Source organism: Notothenia coriiceps, unplaced genomic scaffold (assembly GCF_000735185.1).
Source record: "Notothenia coriiceps isolate Sejong01 unplaced genomic scaffold, NC01 NC01_scaffold00037246, whole genome shotgun sequence".
NCBI classification, from domain to species: Eukaryota; Metazoa; Chordata; class Actinopteri; order Perciformes; family Nototheniidae; genus Notothenia; species Notothenia coriiceps.
In genome coordinates this window covers 28,327,783-28,348,887 of record NW_011369947.1, presented here as the reverse complement: position 1 = coordinate 28,348,887, position 21,105 = coordinate 28,327,783, and the positions used below count along the sequence as shown (strand labels likewise).

The window sequence follows — 21,105 nt, the reverse complement described above, 5'->3', positions numbered from 1 at the left end:
GACATGTTGCCTCAGTGCCCACTCGTAATCAGTGATCTGAAACAGTAGAGCTGGGAAAATTGGGATAATCTGCCAGAAGTTTTTCTTGCTTGTTTTTGTTTTGTTTTGCAATAAATAGCTCTTTTAGCTCTCCGGTTTTATTGTTGTTGTTAAAGCCACTACGTAAAGGGTTCCACAAATCCTTACTTCCTTCCCCATACGTAACTGGTGAAAAACCTCTGCCAATTGTATCTAAAGTATACTAGTGCAGCAAGTAACACTGCTCTCCTGCATTTTAATAAATACTTATGACATCTTTAATTCATGAGACATGAGAATTCTATTTGTTTTCTTTATGAATAACATTATGTTAAAGTGCCTACGAATCTGATATCTCCAAGATCAAACTGAAATCAAACCAATCAAAAAACATGACTGCTTCATGTCAGCCAGGGTCCTTATAATAATTCATTCAGTGATAATGCACTGCTTTTAACATCATCATGGTGAAATATACAACCTGAGCTGAGAGAGGGATACATTCAGTTTCTATTACCATTTCAACAAACACATACAGAGGACAACACATACACACACAGAGGGCCAAATAAGTAGCACTCAGGTTTCTCTCTGACTTCACACATCACTCTGCTGGTGTGTTTGATGTGCTCTTTCTAATCCTCCTCTACAGTTGTTTTCCTCTGGGGAAAGCCGTCATGTAGAACAGCAACCTGGAGCTCCGGCTGATCAAATTATTACCTCCTTCATCTGGCATGCCTGCTGCTTTGTAGTTCCCTAGCCACCCGAGGACAACCAATCCCTGGAAAACAACCTCTAACCGTTGAGTGCTCTGTTAAGAGTTTTCAAATGATTGTGCCCTGGCTCTGCCTCATAAATCCTCCTTAATTTATCTCATTTTAACTAATGTTCCCCATAAATACTCCAACCCGGCATCACGGCAAGACGTGAACATGTGACGATTTACCATGCTGGGAGACATGAAGATGTCACGATTTCGTCCCTTCAAACGTGACAGTTACACGGTATTGTTAACCCATGTTAACCAGTGGAGAAATATCCGGAAATGCCAAGCAAATGCTACCCCGACAGTCGGTTGTTATTGTCGATATTAATATAATGATTTATTTTTTATTAGTCACACTCGATTACGCCGATTTTCTTGTTGCCCCAGCTGGTCTACACCTCTTTTAGCAGAAACAAAGGCTACATTAATGTATTAAATCGATGTTAATCCATGCGTGTGGATGTGGAATTAATGAACGTGACTTTTTGCGATTGCGTTGCCAGGCAACAGCTTCAGTTCATGTTAATTTACAAACTCTTCAACTACAACCGTAGTTATATTTAAAAACATGTTAGAAGGCCTCACGAAATACTTTAATGTAAATTTATATTTAAATGTGAAGGAATGTGTGTATAACAAAATACATCCGTCATAAACAAAACCGGAAACAGACGTAGGCAAGATCCTCAGCTCGATGATTGGATGGTTTAGCCGCAATGCACGCTGGGATTTGGTGTTTATGCGATGTGAAATCCGAATTCATTTTAAAAAAATAAAATAATACTTTATTCCGAGTGTGCTTGTTTTTCTCTTTGAAAGTCATCACATAACGGCATTGTAATACACGGTTCGGCTGCATTAAATATTACATATCTGCCGTGGTTCTCTATTTATAGAGCCTGCAAAATGAATGGAAACTGAGTAATTTGGTTCCACTACATGTTTTTAAAGCTTGGATAGATGCTATGCAATCTGATACTGTTGGTACCTGTAAATGTCGTTAGGAATGTCAATTGTAAATCCCTGTATCTATGTTGTATGAACTCCTTTTTGTTTTTCTGTTGTTTTATGTTTTCATGTCTTCACGTGGAACCTACTTGCAGCAGGTCTCCCTTGAAAAAGAGATTGATGATCTCAATGGGATTCACCTGGTTAAATAAAGGTTTGAAATTCAATGAAAAATGACTGAATCACTACCAGGATTTCAAAGTAAAAATGTTATATGAGTGACCCACTTTCACGTCAAATTCCCTAGTGTTCCCGAAGACTGTATTGACTGGGAGTTATTTTGTAATCATCCTTGGGAAATGACACCTGTCCAAGTAGTTTCCTTAAGGCTGAGCTTTTATGTTAAAAAAAGTTATCACAATGTAGCTAACTTTCTTCAATGGAATTTTATTTTAATTCAAAATTATATTCAAAATCTGGCTTATTGAATAATGGTTGAATGTTTCTTCAGCAAAAACTGCCATAACAGACATAAATGAGCACCACCATTTAAATCGATGACCCCTGAGATGTGGGCAATTGTCAAAAGGTGTAGAACTGGGTTAACCTTTTTCAAAGCAAAATGTACCCCACGAACCTCTAAAACAGCATACATTTTCCTCTCCTATGAACACTATATTTTCAAATATATCTTCTCATTCGCTGTTATGAATATGTAGACTGGTGCCTGACCCGCCGCTCCATATTCTTTCATATGTTTCAGTTCTGTTGATAGTGGTTGACATTGAAGGCCACAGCTTTTGATTCATTTTATTTTCAGAATTATCAACACATTCAGTGCACATTTGTGCCTCTCTCTGTTTTTTTCCTTTCATTTGAAATTATAAACACAGTCGACCAAACACACTGTTTCTATTGTTGTCTTTGTATGTCTTTTGTTCCTTTCAGATGTTTCCACTGAATGGCTCCTGAAGCAAGATGTGCTTAATTCCTACCACCAATATGTATTATTTTTCACATCCACTGAATGTTGTGTGAAAGCCTTTCATCAACCATCACAAAAGTTAAAGTGATCTTCAAAGTGTAGCTATTCTCCATTACTTTAATTATCCTGCAGATTTGAATGAGCCCTAAAAAATATTGAAAGATAAAGTTGTACCTGTGTTGCAGCCCTGGTTTGAACTGACTTTTAATATCTGTCAATACAGTATTTGATGTTCTGTAGCCAGCTACCACAATATTGCTTGGACAGGATAATACTGCTTCTGCAGTCAAACCAGAGTTAGTGACACAGCACTCAACCATGAAGAGGACACAAAATTACCATGTTTGTACCAGAGGGTGACAATTTAGCTGTACTTGTACTTATGGGGGTGGTAAAATATAAATAAAATAGACTGCCAATTGCATCAAGGTAATGCTGGTTTTGTTCAGCTTCTAATACTCAAGCACCATTCCCAAAAGCTTTTGTCTATCGACGAGAATATTATTGAAAATGAAAGTCATTGTTCATTGTCCTGGTGTTGTCTTCTAAGTGAATATCTTTACTTTCACAAGGCGTTCTATTTAAATATGAAGGGCTTTTGTTAAACCAATCAACCTGATTTCAAACTGAACCAATCACAGTGCTTGTGCTGGGTGCTTTTTAAAGCTGTTGATACAACTCACTCATATTTTCATGGTTTCCTTTGTCGCTTGATTTTAGGCACCTTGGCCAACTTAGCTGTGCAATCGTGATGAATGGTGTGTGATTGAATTGGCATAATTTTGTGGGCACAGAAGGTATTTGGATCCATCTGTGTGTAATTGACAACATCTTTGTTTTCATTGGTCAGGGCCATGATAGCTCAGGCCGGAAAATGTTCAGTTAATAACAGTTGTTCTCAAAAGACAATTGGAAATCCTGTCATTACAAACGGTGTGTCTCTGTTAGTTCAGAACACAGAGATACCTGACAAACATATGCAGCCTGTGGCTCCTTCCTGTGCTGTAGCCTGAAATAAGCTTTTGTCAGTACTCATAGGTTTTAGCAGCTATTTCAGCTAAAATTGGTCCCGGCACACAGGTGGCATTTATGTTATGTCAGTAAAAACCCTGTATTCAGCTCTGCCAATCAGACTGCGAATTATGTACTTCCATGAATAGTCTGTCTAATTTCACATATTGAAAGAAAGGTAAATCATGGGGCTGACAGCTGTTGAATTACACACATTTTTTTTCCTTAATCACTTGGTTGTGTACTGTAGGGGTATCGTATGCAATATGTTACCTCTTAAAACGTCTTTATATAGAGAGCTTAAGTAGTGCATGCTGCTCTCCCTTTGAACCTTATGCTGTACCATACCCATCACTCTAAAAAAACAAAAATGAACAATTGTTCATATTTAATGACAGAATATGTTGTTTGTTTTTTAGCTTACATATGTATTCTGTATTTTGCATTTTGTATATTTTGTAAGTAATTGCTTTTGTCTAATTTGTATTTTTCTTATGTACTTTTAGTTATTTTATTAAAAAGAAAAGGAACACATGTTGTGCTTTTGGTTGTTCATGTTGTGTATTAATCTCAATAAAAATGTGATCACAAAAATAAAAAATATTGTTTGTAACTCCCCTACAGAAAGACACATTTAAGTGTTTTCTTATCCGACGCCCCTATCCGACAAATACATCGGTTTTATCCATCTACACCATGATTGTAAAAAAATATCTCCGTAACCATTCGCTATTTCAATAACTATCACCACACACTGCTGTGTTGACTTCCTTTGTTGACTTGCTTTTGCAGTCAATTACACCAACTATGAGACATGAAATCGGACAAAAATTCTCTACTTCAAATGTTTTTCCAGTCTGCAGCTCATACTTACATCTCGTAGTAAACAGGTGCTTTGCTGATGGACAGCTCGACAGCAGCTGATGAGAATAACAGGTAGCAATTGATTTATTTGCTTGAGCCATCTGGGGGTCTGCTTCTGTGAAACTATTTCCTGAGGACCCCAGGTTTTCCATCAAGTCCAGAGTAAACATGTCAGTGTTTCTCTGTAGCTCAAATCACCTCCAGTTTCATGCTACCTCTGATCTCCTTCTGTATTTTGATCCTGCACAGATCAACATCTGGTGTTTAGGGCAATTACGGAAATGCCCACCTGGCGTCTCTATCACACGACACAAGCCATATAAACACTGCTGTTCTGTCAAGTAATGTATACATATTGTGCATGATAGTGTACAGTCTATTTGGGGATTTCCCTTTACTGTTGTCATTCTTTCTGGATTACCAGAGGTTATGATGCAGAGATCAATTTTAAGAGACCGAAAATATTTGGAACAGTGTCAGTATTTGAGAGCAGGCACTTTGATGCTGGGGAAGAGAGAGAAGTGCCATTGATGGAAAATAATGATGCATTTGTGTCATGACAATAGTTTTCAGGTTTTAATCCAGGAAAGTTTTACCTTATGTTCTTACGCAGCGTCCACATGGCGGCGTGCGTTGAAGCTTGCCGGTGGGCGTGTTTGAAACTCGACCAATCACATGAATCTCCCGCCCCGGACACACAAGCACGCGGTGTAATTGGCTAGAGCTTGTACTGGCATATGATTTGATTGGCTGGCGCTTCCGTCAAAGCTTCAAAAGTAGAACATTGCTCTACTTTTGAAGCGAGCAACGCGAGCAAAGCTACCACAATGCAGTTTGGTGAAGCGTGACCTCACCCCATTCAAAGTAAATGGGCAAAAGCGTTGAAGCTTCAACGCACGCCGCCGTGTGGACGTGCCGTTACCGTAGTGAAACCTGACAAATGCATGTCACATGTAAATGTTCAGTTATATTTACTTAACCATGAGGACCCAGCGTGACACAGGTGTCACATGACATTTAAATGTTCTGGAAAGTTCATTATACAGCTTTAGCCTCATGAAGTCCCTAAGTGACACACCCTGAACAGTCTGGTAGCTCATGGGCTAGGTCATGTGATGTTATGTTCCCAAAACAGCATGTCCAAGATTTCCATGTGCCAGGCTAACACATGTGACAGAACTAGCTACATTTCAAAAGCTTTTTTTGTTGTTGCGTAAGGTAAAATTCAAGCCATTTAAGAATTAAAATACTTACATGACATGTCCTTTATTACATTTGTGGAAACATTTATTGATCAAATTGATATGAAACAAATGAGACTGATGTCACATCGGGACTTTAACCCTAAACTTTCACAGTAAACCCGGAGTGACACATATGTCACAATTAGAAATATNACCAGAGGATGGTCTGGTGGTTCCTCGGTTATCGCTCCTCCATTATCGCTCCTCGCTCCTCTGGCACCAATAAGGCCACTGGGACGCTACTCAAGATGGCGCAGACAAATCAACTTCCGGTGAGACCAAGGCCGAGGAGCGAGGAAATGAAAAATAACCGAAGTGAGACGCAGCCAAGGAATCAGATTTTCTCCTGTTAACGTGGAGACACATCTGATTTGAAAGACAACTGGAAAGGGTTAGACAGATAAGAGGGAAATGACTGGATGCATTCGAGGTCATTGTAAGCAAATAACTATTATTCACGGCACTTGAATTATTACACTGAAATTAATTAACTGTTGGTCTATGAAATGTCTGAAAATACTGATGAATGTAAATCCCAAAGCCAAGTTAATGTCTTTAAATGCATTGATTTGTAAGTCCAAGACCCAAAGAAATTAACTTTAAAATGATATGATAGAGAGAAAAGAACATCTCTATGTTTTATAGCCTGAAAATAGCATTTTCTGCCATATCTGCATTACAAATGACGCTAACAAATAGTGATCAACACAATTGACAAAGTATTTCTGCCGATCAACTTATTGATAGTCAACTAATCATTGCTGCTCTCTCCATGGCAACATTTTTACTTTATTTACATCCCCAAAGCCCCCATATTATGGGAACTGTACAGTATCTACAACTACAGTTCAGTACAGTACAGTAACATCAAACTAAAGTGTTACAAAAAATACAATTTAAATGTGTTCTGTGATCAGATTGTGATGTGAGGTGGTTCATCATAAACCAGCTAGGTCCAATTTATAAACCTCCTCATGCAAACAGTGAGAACAGGATGCATGCATGTAGAATCCAGACAGACAATAAACAAAAGCACCAAAGAAATACACAATTGAACAGAGGAAGCTGAAAACACAAGCAGGTACCTTCTGGTGACTGGGCGACTCCATCAAATGTTGCTTCATCTTCAGCTCCTTCTCCAGGATCTCCCTCATCTTGATGTTCACCTGCAGCCACAAACACACTGTAGATCAGCACAGATAAAGAAAGCACAGATCCAACTCGTTAGAAACCAGCTCTGCTCTCACCTTGTTGATCCAGAACAACACGGCGTCCTCCAGGTCGAACGGCAGCTCCTTGGAGGCACTGACGTTGGAGAAGCGTCTGACACTGGACACCACCTTCTCCACGCTGATCATCTCCAGGATGTAGGCCATCATCAGGGCATCGATGAGGTGGATGTGGGAGCTCTGGAAGAATGACCATCACAAGAATTATACTGCATGTAAATATGAGTAAATACTAAAGCTGTGCCAAACACTTGCAGCTTCATCCATACTGTTACATTTTTTCATTCTTGAACAAAATGTAAATGCTGCATGGCTTTTTTGGCAAGTCTATTCTGTTTTAAGCTGGTGCTTTTGTACACTGTTTCAATATTATTAGTATTATACTATTTGTAGGGGTAGATTGCAGTATTGCTGTGCATTATTGTTTACACATTTTGTATAACTCCAGAACATTGTTAAGTCCAAAAGTCAAAAGTCTTTGAAGATAATGTGATCACTTTCCAAATAAAAAATTGAATTAATGTTTTTATCTGAAAAATAATGCTTATTCATATTCTGCTTCAAACTAAATTGTAAACAGTTTCTTTTTTATTGCAGAGGGCGGTCAGCAGAAATCTATCTCCATAAATCACATTCATATATGGCAATACAAAACTTAATATATACTGGAATGGCTGTACTGTTCAAGGTTTTCCTTTATTTCACTGTAATAATCTCATAGAATATTACAAAACTGCTTTAGAGAACCTCAATCCTAGCCTCGAATACAAATGAAATAAAGCAAAGTCACTGTAGCTTGTTGCCAGACAGAAAGGATGCGCCCTCATTTACATTACAGGAAACATTTTTCAGATTTTGAACGATCTAATGATTCTTTAAGCATTATGAATCGAGGAGGAGTGGAGCAGGCTGTAACTCAACATCCACATACTATCATTTCAAGTTGTTTTATGGTAAATGTTTAGGCACACAGTACGTCAGGAGTTGTGTATCTGATCACCTAATAAATGCCAATGTGTACTCTTTTTTAGTTTTGTTCCAGCCTACTCTTACTCTTGAAGGAATTAGCTTACTATTTTAATTATTCACTATGTTCAAAAAGGTATGCATTACAGCATGCAGACCACAAGAGCATATTTTTATATTTTCACAGGAAACTACATAACAAATCCTGAATAGGCCTTCTGCCTCCAGACTGTTATGTAATTAGATTTTCATTTAGTTTTACTTATAAAACAAACTGTGAGATGTGGTTTTTTAGTCAATATATTAATTTATATTAATGGTGGTGGTTAAAGCAAAGCTAGCTTAATAAATAGCTAACCTTAGTCGAATTAATGCTAATATTGGCTGTATTTATCAAGCAAAAACTTTGTGTGATTGTGTGTGATTTTGAGCATGATAACCAACAAACAGCATACAGCGAGCAGCAGTCACTGAGGGATCACTCTTTTACTCGCTTCCAAAACAAATGCAGGTCTTAGCAAAATCAAAACCTCACAACACAAAGTGACAGGGAAAATCACAAAATGAAAGCTCCTTCTTCAGGGGTCTCCAAATAACGGCCCAGGGGCCAAATGTGGCACTGGGTAAATGTTTATCAATCAATCAATCAATCACATTTATTTATAAAGCACATTTAAAAACAACCCATGTTGACCAAAGTGCTGTACAGAACAGAGCAGGTAGCTGACACGACCTTAAGATAAATAGATAAGTAAGTCAAAACAAAAAAGGAACAACGACATAAACAGACATACAGAAAGGTCATATGCACAACAAACATAGTTCCAGGTACAACCAGCCAGATATGGAGGAGTCAAACGCTAGAGAGTCAAAGTGTGTTTTTAACCTGGATTTAAAACAATCAATGGAGGGGGCCGGTCTGATAGGGAGGAGGATGCTGTTCCACAGTCTTGGGGCTGCAATAGAAAAGACTCGGTCACCCCTGAGTTTACGCTTGGAGCGTGGGACAACCAGGAGCCCCAGGTTAGTCGACCTGAGGGGCCTGGAGCTAGAATATGGGATAAGAAGGTCTGCAACTTAGGAGGGGCCCTGCCCATTTATCCAATCCAATCCAATCCAACCCAACTTTATTTATATAGCACTTTAAAACCTTCAGACCAAAGTGCTGTACAGAGAGATAAGCTCACAAAACATAAAATAAATACATTTAAAATAAAAGATACAAACACAAAACAAACCAGAATAAACATAATAATTAAAAAATAAAAGACAGCCATATGATAAAAACAATAGAGTAGACCACTGAAAGCAAATAAAAGCAACAATCTACTTGTTTCCGAATGCTAAGGAGAAGAGGTGGGTTTTAAGACGGGATTTAGAAACAGACAGTGTGGGCGCCTGTCTGATTAACAAGGGCAGGTCGTTCCACAGTTTAGGGGCGGCAGCAGAGAAATCAGGGTCCCCTCTGCGCTTAGACTTTGTTTTTGGCACCCTCAGGAGCAACTGATCAGCTGACCTGAGAGTCTGACCTGAGAGTGCGAGTCCAGTCTAGGGCGGGGCCAGGCCATTGAGGGCTTTAAAAGTAAATAAAAGAGTTTTAAAATGAATCCTCGAATTAACGGGCAGCCAGTGGAGTGAAGATAAAATGGGGGAAAATGTAGCTCGTGTTTGCGTGTTCCAGTTAGGAGCCGTGCTGCTGCATTTTGCACCATCTGCAGGCGAGCAAGGGANGTCAAAAACAGTGACAAGGGCTGCATCTCACTTCGGTTAAATGGATTCCTCCCTGGTGGGAGGGACTAGACGCAGGGAAACGACGCAAGTGAGGGAAGCAAGGAATCCATTTAACCGAAGTGAGATGCAGCCCTTGTCACTGTTTTTGACCCTTGACCTGTCCTCTTCCTGTTTGTGTCTCCCCAAATTCTCCTTTCCTTTTCTGCCTCCTGGATACTAGTCTCCCTCCAAATGGTACTGGAAGCTTGTACCTGTAAGTGCAACCGCTTAAAAAACTGCCTGTGGTAGTGTACGTATGTGTGTAGGAGGTGTGTGTGTGTGTGTTAAATCAGACCGAGCAAAAAGGAGCCAACAGTGCCCCTTGGTGGCAACGATAGGCACACCGGGCATTGTTACCATAATGCCTGGAGAGGAGTCCCATCATCCACACAGCTCGCACCATTTCATTCTTTCTTGCATCACTTCATTAACTTCCTCCCATTCATTTCTCTCCCTCCCCAGCCTGATATGTTGCATGCTCTGGCCAGCAGCTTATATGAGCCCGTGGAGTTCTCTCAAATGGTAATGTACTCACAATCAAACCTTTCCTTTAATTAATCCTCACCTTCATTATTTCCCCTTGTGTAATCACGCATCACATGCACCAGCTACTGAACCCTCCTTAGTCTAAGTGATCATACTTGATGGTGGTCATCCCTTATGAGTGATGACAGGGTGATGCACAATGTGATCCTCTCAAATATATTTGCAAAGGTCAAGCATCAGATTTCAGTTACAGAGACCTACTCCAGAGTATACGTTAAAGAAAAAACGTCCATATTTCTCCACCTGCACCCTGTTTCCCCAGAGCTGTTGAAAGAGATTACTGCAGCCTTTCCTCACCAATAATGTAAAACCACTAAAAGTTCTTGTTTTTGCCACTCAAAGGCTTAGATTTGTATAAGTGTCGGACAACATTATGGAAGGGATGTTTCTTTACCTTTAGCCTGAAAGCACTGTTTTATTTTGTTAACCATGTGTTGCTCAACGATTAATTCTCATTCTGAAATCTGGCATTACATCCACATTGTAAAACAAATCTAAATATTCAGCCACAACAATTGAAGATCTTTGAGATGTTTCCACTTTTGTCTTCCGTCAACATGTTACGGGACAATTTAAATAGATTGGATCAAATTCAAACCAGAATCAGAAATCCTTTATTTGTCCCGCACAAACAGCATTACAGCAAAGGTGAATCAAAAGGCAAAAGGCAAGTTAAAGCAAGCAAACGCTAATAAAAATAAAGACAATTAAGTACTGTACACATACATAGCAGCTTTTTAAAAAAAAAAAAAAAAGCTATTGAGATTGTATATAATGTATTTGTTGCACATACCAATGATAACAGCTGACTGTAGTAGCAGCCAGAATAACAACAGTAGCATGTAAAAGAAAGTAGCAGGAAAAGTTACATTAAAACATTTTATTTCACTTAAGGTTCCTTCTATAATGTTGTCAGATGCTTTACAATTGAAATGAATTTGAAAGTTTAAACAATAATCTGAGCCTGTTGACGTTGCGACATCACAGCCCCTCCAGAAGCTCCCAGCTTCAGCACTCCCGCTCGATACTGGACCAATTTCATAAATTGTCCCCCCCATTGCTCACTTAGACTGAAAGACATGGGAAATTATGGTTAAAATAAATACCGAAGAGACCCTTTAAAGGGAGCCAGTGGATGATTTGTGATGGATGTTTTGTTGGTGTGTGAGCATGTGAGTCCTGATTAGATGTATATGTGCACCTGGATAAAAATGCTCTCCTCTGGTGCAGGTGCGTTACCGTAGAGACCACCTGTCGGGGCGGACCCTGCAGCACTTCCCCCTGCTGGACGACCTGCTGAAGGACGTGAGTGACGGCACGGCGCTGCTGTCCGTCGTCCACTTCTACTGCCCGGAGCTCCTCAGGCTGGAAGGTGACCTGTGGAGATATGAGATATGAGACAATGAGCAAAAAACTGCTTTCTGCTCATTCTGTCTTTTTTGGTAGCTTTTCTTGGTTGTTTTGTTTCCCTCTAAAGATGCATCTCTTTGGAAGCTTTATATATGAGATATTAGATAAGATATACTTTATCTCAATTTTGGAATACAAAAAGAACGTTTGCATCTCTTTGTCATTATTCGGTTGCTTTTTGGCTGTTGTTTTTTCTTTTTAGGTGTTTTGTGTCTCTTTGTCTTTTTGTCTTGATTTCAGACCTTTCTCGTCTATATGGAAGTTTTCATTCACTAATAATATGAATACACTTTATTTATATCGCACCTTTCTTGTAAGATGCAGCCCAAGTGCTTTACAGATACATAAATCTGTAAAAACATAATTAAAAACAAGTTATAAACAAACAGCAAGAGTTAGATGACAGAACCATAAAACATGAACAAGTGATACAAGTAAAAATAACCCCAATTTTGGGGCCATAAAAACAGAAAGCAGCCTCCCCAGATTTCTTGTTTAATACTTTCAGTATTTCTTATGTAAAGTCTTGTACATTTTTAAAAGCACTTTAAAATAAATTCTGCACAGGGGAAATGTGATCCCTTTTTTTGTGTTTGTTAAAATCCTGGCCAAAGCATTCTGAATTAATAGCAATTTATTTAAAGATTTTTCCGGGACACCAGTAAAAAGAAAGTTCCAGTAGTTCAAGCGACTTTTATTAAAAGCATGTAAATCCATTTCAGCAGCATTCTGAGTTCAAAATCATCCTGGCGATGTTCCTTAAGTGGAAAAATGAAGTTTTTGCAACCTTATTTTTGCAAAATGACTCCCAGGTTGGAAACTTGTGTTTTAATATATTTGGACATGCTGGAAAACACTGACTCTACTCTCTGCCGTTCTACAATCTAATCTGTGCAAGTGACTGTAGAACAGATACCACTCACATGTCTAAAGCTAGATCCAGGAGAATGTAAGCTTTAAGACAGGAAGCCTGGGTTACTCAAAGTCTTAAAGTGGACCTATCATGCTATTTTTAGGCAATATCATAGGTCTCAGATATATAAAAATATATAAAAGAACATGTCTATGAAGTTTTTTGCTCAAAATACCAAACCGATTGCCCATTCTAGCCATGCCTCATATCCCTCAATTTCACTTCCTGTTTCAAAAGTGCTGATTATAGGTATAAAGCTTTAAAATAGTGCCGTGGGTCCACATTTCCGATATTACGTCATATCGGACGCAAATCTGGATCAGCTCCGTTGTAAAAGAGGGACACATCTTTATGTATAAAAGACATCAAAAAGTGCATTTTGCATGATTGGTCCCCTTTAAGTTAACAGCCGATTGGCACCTTTAAAATTAACTTATTAAATGGTAAATGGACTGTACTTATATAGCACTTTATCCAGTCTTCAAGACCCCTCAAAGCGCTTTACATACTACATGTCATTCACCCATTCACACCCATTCATACAGAGCAGTGTACCTTACTCTAGGACCTAACATTCACACACATTCACACACCGTTGGCCATGCCATCGGGAGCAACTCAGGGTTAAGTATCTTGCCCAAGGATACATCGACATGTTGACATTTTTTCCTATTTAGCATACACATATGAGTGCTCTTAGTCTTATCTTATCAAACATTTTTTAAGCATCTCACTTAAGAAATAGGTTTTAAAAAGTCTTGATATAGCATTTAACTTTAACATGATATCGTTTGAGCCTGGGATTATGTACCATTGTTGTCCTGTGTGCAGATATCTGTCTGAAGGAGGTCCCCTCCATAGCAGACAGTGTGTACAACATCCAGCTGCTGCAGGAGTTCTCTAACGAGTACCTGAACAGGTGCTTCTATCTGAAGCCTGAGGACATGCTGTATTCTCCACCAGTGCTAAAGGTGAGCTCAAAGAAAATTAACAATAAATAAAAGCAGGTTTCTTTAATTTCTTCCTAATGTGATCTCTGTGCGTTGCAGAACAACGTGATGGTCTTCATCGCTGAGCTCTTCTGGTGGTTTGAGAGTGTGAAGCCAGACTTTGTACAGCCTAGGGACCTTCATGAGTTCAGAGACGGTATAACACACACTCTACTTCCATATACCGGTTTCTTATTCATCAAACTGCTACTGGCTCTTTTAACACTAGAACTGCCAGGGGTCGCTGTATACATAAAACCTCCAACGGGCAAAATGTACCCGCTATTAGAATGCATTGATTTTCAAGGTACAATGTTCTTTTATTTATCATACTAGAACACAGGGTTAACAGTGAGTTTTGATCGCACAGTGATGAAACTTATACCAGTATAATCTGTGGATAGATAGCATGAAGTATAAAATATCGCTAAAAGCGTCTCACTCTCTATCTATCTATCTCTCTATCTATAAGGAACCGCAGTAAACAACCACAGGCGTTGCTATAGCAACACGTCATGTTTATGTTTACATGTGAGATCAATAGCGCAAGAATCACTGCATTTTCTATAAGGTAAATATTACCCGCTGGCGCTGATGGGTATATAAATGGCAATTCTTGTTGGCCATTTTTTTCAATCTGACTTCATATTGACAATTTTTAACAACAGAGGGTGCTACATAACACACTTTCAGGAAAAGTCACGGACTGGGAGACTCCAATATTTTATTGTAAAAAAAGTTACATACAATCAAGAAACAGCTGCGGGTAAAATGTACCCATTGGTGGTTCTAGTGTTAAAGATTGCATCGTATGTTATAGGTATTTTTCTAACGGTTCCCTTGCTATTATTTTCCAGTGCGATTGCTCCTGCAGCCCAAGAGTTCAAGATCTAATATTCCCATCTCTAACGTCACCAAACGTAGTTTCCTGACAACATCGAACTCTGCTGACATGTTGACCACGTCCCTGAGCCCCGACCTCAGGTAACACCCAAAGGCAGTTTTTTCACGTGATATAAAACACACATAATTTAAGGAGTTAGGCGTCCCGTATATTTTAACGTTGTCAATCTCATGGTTATAATTTAAAACATACGATAGAACACAGTACCTATCATGCAAAAGGCACTTTTTGATGTCTTGTATACATAAATATGTGTCCCCGGTGTGTCAGGGAACTCACGCAGCATCAGAAAATAAAACCCTCGCTCCTATCCTCCGTACACAAATCTCTAAAAACAGGGCTACAATGGAGCTGATTCAGATTTGCGTCCGATATGACGTAATATCAGAAATGTAGGCTGGCTTTACGCCCACGGCCCAATCAGAAACGTTGCCATCAGAAACAATGCCCGACTGTTTGGGACGTAATATGGTCAGTGTTTACATTAGCATCGCTAACACTCAGAGCTAACCTGTACTGGAGAGCATGTGTGTGAAGAAGCAGGAAATAAAAAGGAACTCACCTTGTGGTATAACCGGCAAGAGAGAAAGCCTTTGAGCTCCATACTGTTTCAGAGATAATCCTTGATAATCCATGATATGGTGTTTCATCACGGCAGTATTTAGTTTAGACAGTAGCCGCCGGGTCCGGCATGAGCTCAGACCCCTCCTCTTTTTTTTTTTTTTTAAAGCTTTATACCCAAAATCAGCACTTTTGAAACAGGAAGTGAAATAGAGGGATATGAGGCATGGCTAGAATGGGTGATCTGTTTGGTATTTTGAGCAAAACACTTCATAGACATGTTTTTTATATATCTGAGACCTATGCTATTTCCTAAAAATAGCATGATAGGTCCACTTTAAAGGATTTAATGCATACTTCACAACTTAATATGGTAAAAGTCACAGCCTTGAACAATCTTTGCTTGTGATGTACATTAAAATCCGTAAAAAAAGTTATTTTATTTTTCTTACTCTAAGACAAAAACATTTTGGCCAAATAAAGAGTATATTAGCACAGATCACGCATCTGCCCTTAAAGTACATAGTAGCATATTTCCTAATATTTATGTTATTATATAAATCAGACTACCATTAGCTTTGGATACACACCATCAGAGTTTTGTCTTTTTCTTGATACTGAAATGTTTTTTAGAAGCAACATTAATAAACCCCAACCCTCTCTTTATTTCCATTCCAGCACTAAACCAACGTCCCTAAGCCCGTCTCACTGTCTCCTGCCCCTGAGACAGAGACAACAGAAGGTGGCTGACGAGAGCTCTTCAGGTAATTCATTACATATTTATTTACCGCCTCTAGTCACAAAGGAACTTCTTCAAACAGAGAAAAGGGAGCGGGAAGATAGAGGGCAGGAAGAGTGTTCTTTTATCCTTCCTTATTTGAATGTCCTTATCTAACAAACAAAAAAAAAAGGGGTTTGATGAGTAGTTAATTAAACCATTTCATTGAATCAACAATAAAAAGAGTTGTAACATGCCAAACCAGTACATTTATTTGTAATCTACAATGGTGTATTAGGTCTATTGTAAGAAAGGGGCTAAAATTCAGAAAAGTCCTCAATTTACCCAATTAAAGTCGTAATTCTTCTATAAGAAAATCTTGGGTATTGAGATAGAAATGTGTGAGTAAAGACACATGCATTAATGATCAACCTCATAGCACCGAAGATTTTCTCATACAATCTAAACAAATATAATTTTTTGGTCCTAAACCTGACACTTTAATCTCAGAGAATATAATCATTTTATTTTGAAATATATGACTGTTATCTCAGAGAATAGCCACTTTTTTCTTTTACTTTTACAACTGTTATTCAAGAGAATATCGCAGTATTTTTTCTGTAAAATTTCAAATTAAACTAAAAGAAAAACAAAGGGTTCTTTTTCTAAATAATAATCCCCTGCCTGTGCTCTCTAATACTCTTTTTTTTTTTCTTTTTTTTTTTTTTACCTACAATGGCCCTAATACACATCATATATATCAGATTGTCCCAGGTGTAGATTATCAAACTTTGTCCACAATGAATGTTACATGTTTTTGGAGTTTTTGTTTGTAATCTGCATCATCTTGTCTTTGAACAGTGCTGAGAAACAGGTCCAACTCTCTGACACCGGACGGGCAGAACCAGGGCTCCATCCTGGCCTGGCCCGACAGGAGGGGGAGGTGAGGGGTGTCATTACAACGTTTTACAAATACTTATTTCAATTTATAGCAGGTACAGATATAACAGCAAATTGTTTCATGCTTCATGTTTCTGTAGTATATTTCTATTTCTGTTGCTTGGTGAAATTGTAAAATGCCTATTTGAAAAATAATTGTCCACAGTAGAGGTAATCATCAATGGTCGCAACACTGTTCATGGTAGTCACGATCAGCCCACTGAGAGTACAAATATGGCCACATTCTGGTTAAAACTGCCATTTTTGATCCTGAAAATGTCGGAAATGTATTCAGCATCCTCAATAACCCCCAAAACTAAAACAACATTGTAAAAATTGGACTTGTCACTTATAAACTGTTGTTTACATGTGTTATATTGCCATTCATTTGAATTAATGCAATTTATGTTAATTGTGCAAATTGCCCAACAAAAGCAAGTGAGCATCCGGCAGTTTCTATGTGCTGGGGACCCTACTATACATGTATATATCATAAAACTTTGGGCTACTCAACATTTCCGGGTTCACAATGCTGGCAGCACTGTAATGTAAATGTATTTTCTACTGTGAATATACTGTATATATATATATATGCGGTTAATGTTAATTTGTATTTGTTATATATTTGTATCTTATTCTATCTTTTAAATATTTGTAACTTAATTTTCCACAATTTGGGATGATCTCTATCTATCTTCATGAAATCTCACATTATTCACACTATGCTCTCCCTGCAGGCCTCTCTCCGTGCAGGCTCCCTACGCCCTGCACTACCCTCTGGAGGAAGACGCTGACAGCATCAGCCTCGCCCGCTCCATCAGCAAAGACAGCCTGGCCTCTAACATCCTGAGCACCCCCAAACACATGCTGGGCCCCCAACACAGACTCAGCGGCCAAAGCCTGCTCAGCCACATGCGCATAGAGGACGAAGAGGAGGAAATAGAAGAGGGAGAGCTGGTTGCTGTCACCCACCCTTCTGCATTGTCTCGCCGTCGCCTTGGGAGTGACATGGAGCAGGACGAGCTGGAGATCCCGAGTGCAGCGTCCACCTCCAGGGTTTTGAATACTCGTTGTTCTCCCTTTACACCCGAGCGCCCGACAGACAGTTACTATCTGGAGCCTTTGATGCCTACCACCCCTAAGCCAGCCAAAGAGAAGAGCATCAGCTTGAATAAAGAGGAGGAGAGCGGGGAGAGTCGCTTCAGAGCTGCTAGGAAAGAAGCAAGCAGCATTCCACAGAGGAAAACCCCAACACCTGAGTCCAACAGAGGCATCTTCACACCCATACAGCTGGCAGAGTCAGGGAGAATCAGGCCACCCACAGAGGGGTCTGCAGTCACCCCTCAGTCTGAGAAGAAACTCTCCCCAGGCTTTTTCCTACATATGTCAGGAGAGCCAGACCCCCACTGCCCTCTCCCCTCTGCGCTGGATGTCAGAGACGACTCGGACTCTGACATCGCAGACCTGGAGGAAGACGAGGAGGACGAGGATCTGACTAAAGAGGTGGTGAAGAGAGCACAGGGGATGTACTTGCAGGAGGGAGAGGTGTGTAAGTTTAGGGAGTTAGAGTGTGAGTCGGCCAAGCTGAGAGAGGACTCGAAGGTGAGCGAGCGGGACGATAAGGAGGGGGGCAGCGGGCGCTCCAGCCCCTGCCTCAGCACCGCGTCCTGGGCCAGCAGCGCGTCAGGCAGTGCCAGCGTCAAGATGACCAGCTTCGCCGAGAGGAAGCTCCTCAAACTGGGGCTCCGCGAGGAATTCTCGAGCCCCAGCAGCTCTCAGAAGACCACCCCGGACGGGTCTGAGGTCTCGCCTTGCCCCCCCTGGCAACTGAGGAGCGACTACACCTCCGGCTGGCTCGCCAAGGAGCCCAGATCTTTGCTGGGAAAGAACCTGGCGTTGAGTCCCCCCGTAGTGCCTTCAGAGCTGCTGCAGCTTCACATGCAGCTGGAGGAGCAGAGGCGAGCCATCGAGCACCAGAAGAAGAAGATGGAGACGCTGTCGGCACGGCAACGGCTGAAGCTCGGGAAGGCTGCGTTCTTGAACATTGTTAAGAAGGGAGGAGAGAAGAGCGACACACTTCCTCTGCCCCTAAAACAATCCTCAGAAACAGCTGACAGGGGTAAAATGAAAGCCCTGTTGTGTAAGGACGACTCCTGTCTTGATGCTCTGAAGGCGAGGGAAACACAGGGAGGACAGATGAGAAAGAACCGGTTGAACACCCTGTCCCAGGATAACGTGGCAGAACCGGACCTGAATGAGTGCTCCCACTCCATAGACCTCCTCAACGACGCCATCAGCTCCATCCAGCAGCAGATGATGCAGCTGTCTCTGCAGCAGAACCTGCTGATGAAGCGCGTGGTTTCACCTGCAGAAAAAACAATGAATCGTGCAGTTTCTCCTCCAGAGCCGCTGAGGAAAGACGCCTCCTCGCCTGCAGAACAGGAAGAATCGAGCACTAGCACAACCCCCATCACGACCCCCACCACGACACAATCCACACCCTCTGCCTCGGACCCCAGGTCTTTTGCAGTTCACTTCGTAGAGATCAGTGGCAGCAGCTCCACTCCGTCCCGCCGGCCGCCTAAACTCAGCTCAAGCCAGCGCAACAAAGCCTCGGAGCAAAAACAAAACAGAGAGAACAGCAAGGCGGCTTCTGTCAAGCCTATTACTCAGCCCCCGGGAGGCAGAGAAGATTCAGGGAGACTCCAGGAGAAGAGTGTTGAGGAGAAACCCAGGCCGGAGAGAAGCATCCGGAGAAACAAAACCTTCAGAGTGGGCGATGACCCTGAGCCGCGCAGCAGCGAGGAGGACAATAACTGCTTCTTTGACTGTTCCTCAGCGTTTCCCTCACCAGAACTAGAGAACAAAGTCACCAACTCAGGGAAAGAGGCAGCAGATAGGGAGGAGGCCGCCAGGGTCAAAGGTCAGCTGATGGAGGTGGACCTATCTGAGCTTAAGGATCGGCTGGAGGATGTCAGTGCAGACGTCACAGAGTGCACTGCAGAGGGAGAGCAGAAGAATACGCTCGGTTACTTCTTCAAGGTAATATTGGGTTTCTGGATTATACTAGACATTTTTCTTTACAATGGTTGTGTGTTAAATATGTACAAAAGTGGTGGGGCATAACACACGTAGATGTTTATAAGCTTCTGCAGTGAGGTGCAGTGAGGTTCATGGCTGGTGAGGCACTGGCACTGACTCTTCAGGTTTACAAATATTATATTTTGACCTAAATCAAAATATTCTATTATTTTCAAAAGCTTCGATTAATTTTAAACAGAAAATGTAATTGTATCATTTACATATTGAATTGTTCTCTCTTAGTAAGATCCCTTTCTCAATAAAATGGTGGTCTTACATTGACTTGAAGATGAAGTCCATGTTATCCTTCTGGACAAAAATCTCTATTACTTTTTTGTAAAAGTCCTCCTTATCTTCTTGTAGTTTCAAAAGTCGAATCATAAATCTAATCGATAGATTTATATTTAAAATTATAAAAGTAGGGTAGACATGTGGATATTATCCGGCTGAACAAAACGTGAATTTATCTAACAGGTACGTTTCCCACAGATCTTATTTTGAGCTATTTTCTAAAATCCTATGGAGAAATCTCATTGCTATTTGTGGAGGGAACCCGAGCGCAGCTTACTTCCTGGTTTTGGGACGCGTCTCTCTCCCCCTCTTCACACACCACACTTTTTGCGGCACACGTACTTACAGCCAATCAGCTCTGAATGATGTGAGATGACGTATGGTGGGGATGGCAGCACTCTGCCCCTATGGTCATTATTTTTTTGCCACACAGATTAAGGCCCAATCCAATCCCAAACCACTCCCTCGACCCTACCCCTCCGTGACGGAGTGAACTCCGTCTGTAGCCACACTCGCAGCTCAACGAGGCTCCCTCCTGTCAGATGGAGGGAGTAAATACAGCAGCAAGCTTTGGGACGGCCTCCCCTCTCTCCGGCAGAAACATTACCCTATCTAACCGCCTCTATCCCTATCTAATCCTATCTATCTATCCCTACCTATTCTATCCCCTGATCCAATTGTCGGAGTGTATTGGATGTATACAAATTGAATCCTAGATGGCACAAATCAATCTTTTCCATCTTTACACATAAAATAATATTTCAGAACAGCTATTTATTATATGTTCTGAACACAGTTTTGTTGAACTTTCTTCGAATATTATCGTAGTCCCTAACATTTCTGCTTTTCGCAACTCTTGTGTTACTTTCTACAAACCCAATATAAACGTCAATAATAAATTGAAAAACGTATCCTCCACGACTAAACTTTGCAACATATAAGTTATGTCCAG

The 21,105-nt window shown here is 40.6% G+C and overlaps 1 protein-coding gene across 1 annotated transcript in view; it reads left to right on the top strand.

The window, feature by feature from the left end:
• The first annotated feature begins 10,268 nt into the window (after positions 1-10,268).
• LOC104966605 (calmodulin-regulated spectrin-associated protein 1-B-like) overlaps positions 10,269-21,105 on the top strand; it is a 12,278-nt gene continuing 1,441 nt past the window's right edge. The window contains exons 1-8 of the mRNA XM_010795791.1: positions 10,269-10,323; positions 11,578-11,719; positions 13,502-13,641; positions 13,720-13,816; positions 14,517-14,643; positions 15,803-15,888; positions 16,704-16,785; positions 17,519-19,823. Of these exons, the coding sequence (XP_010794093.1) occupies positions 10,270-10,323; positions 11,578-11,719; positions 13,502-13,641; positions 13,720-13,816; positions 14,517-14,643; positions 15,803-15,888; positions 16,704-16,785; positions 17,519-19,823 (3,033 nt within the window). The 5' untranslated portion in view covers position 10,269. The remainder of the gene's footprint in view (positions 10,324-11,577; positions 11,720-13,501; positions 13,642-13,719; positions 13,817-14,516; positions 14,644-15,802; positions 15,889-16,703; positions 16,786-17,518; positions 19,824-21,105) is intronic.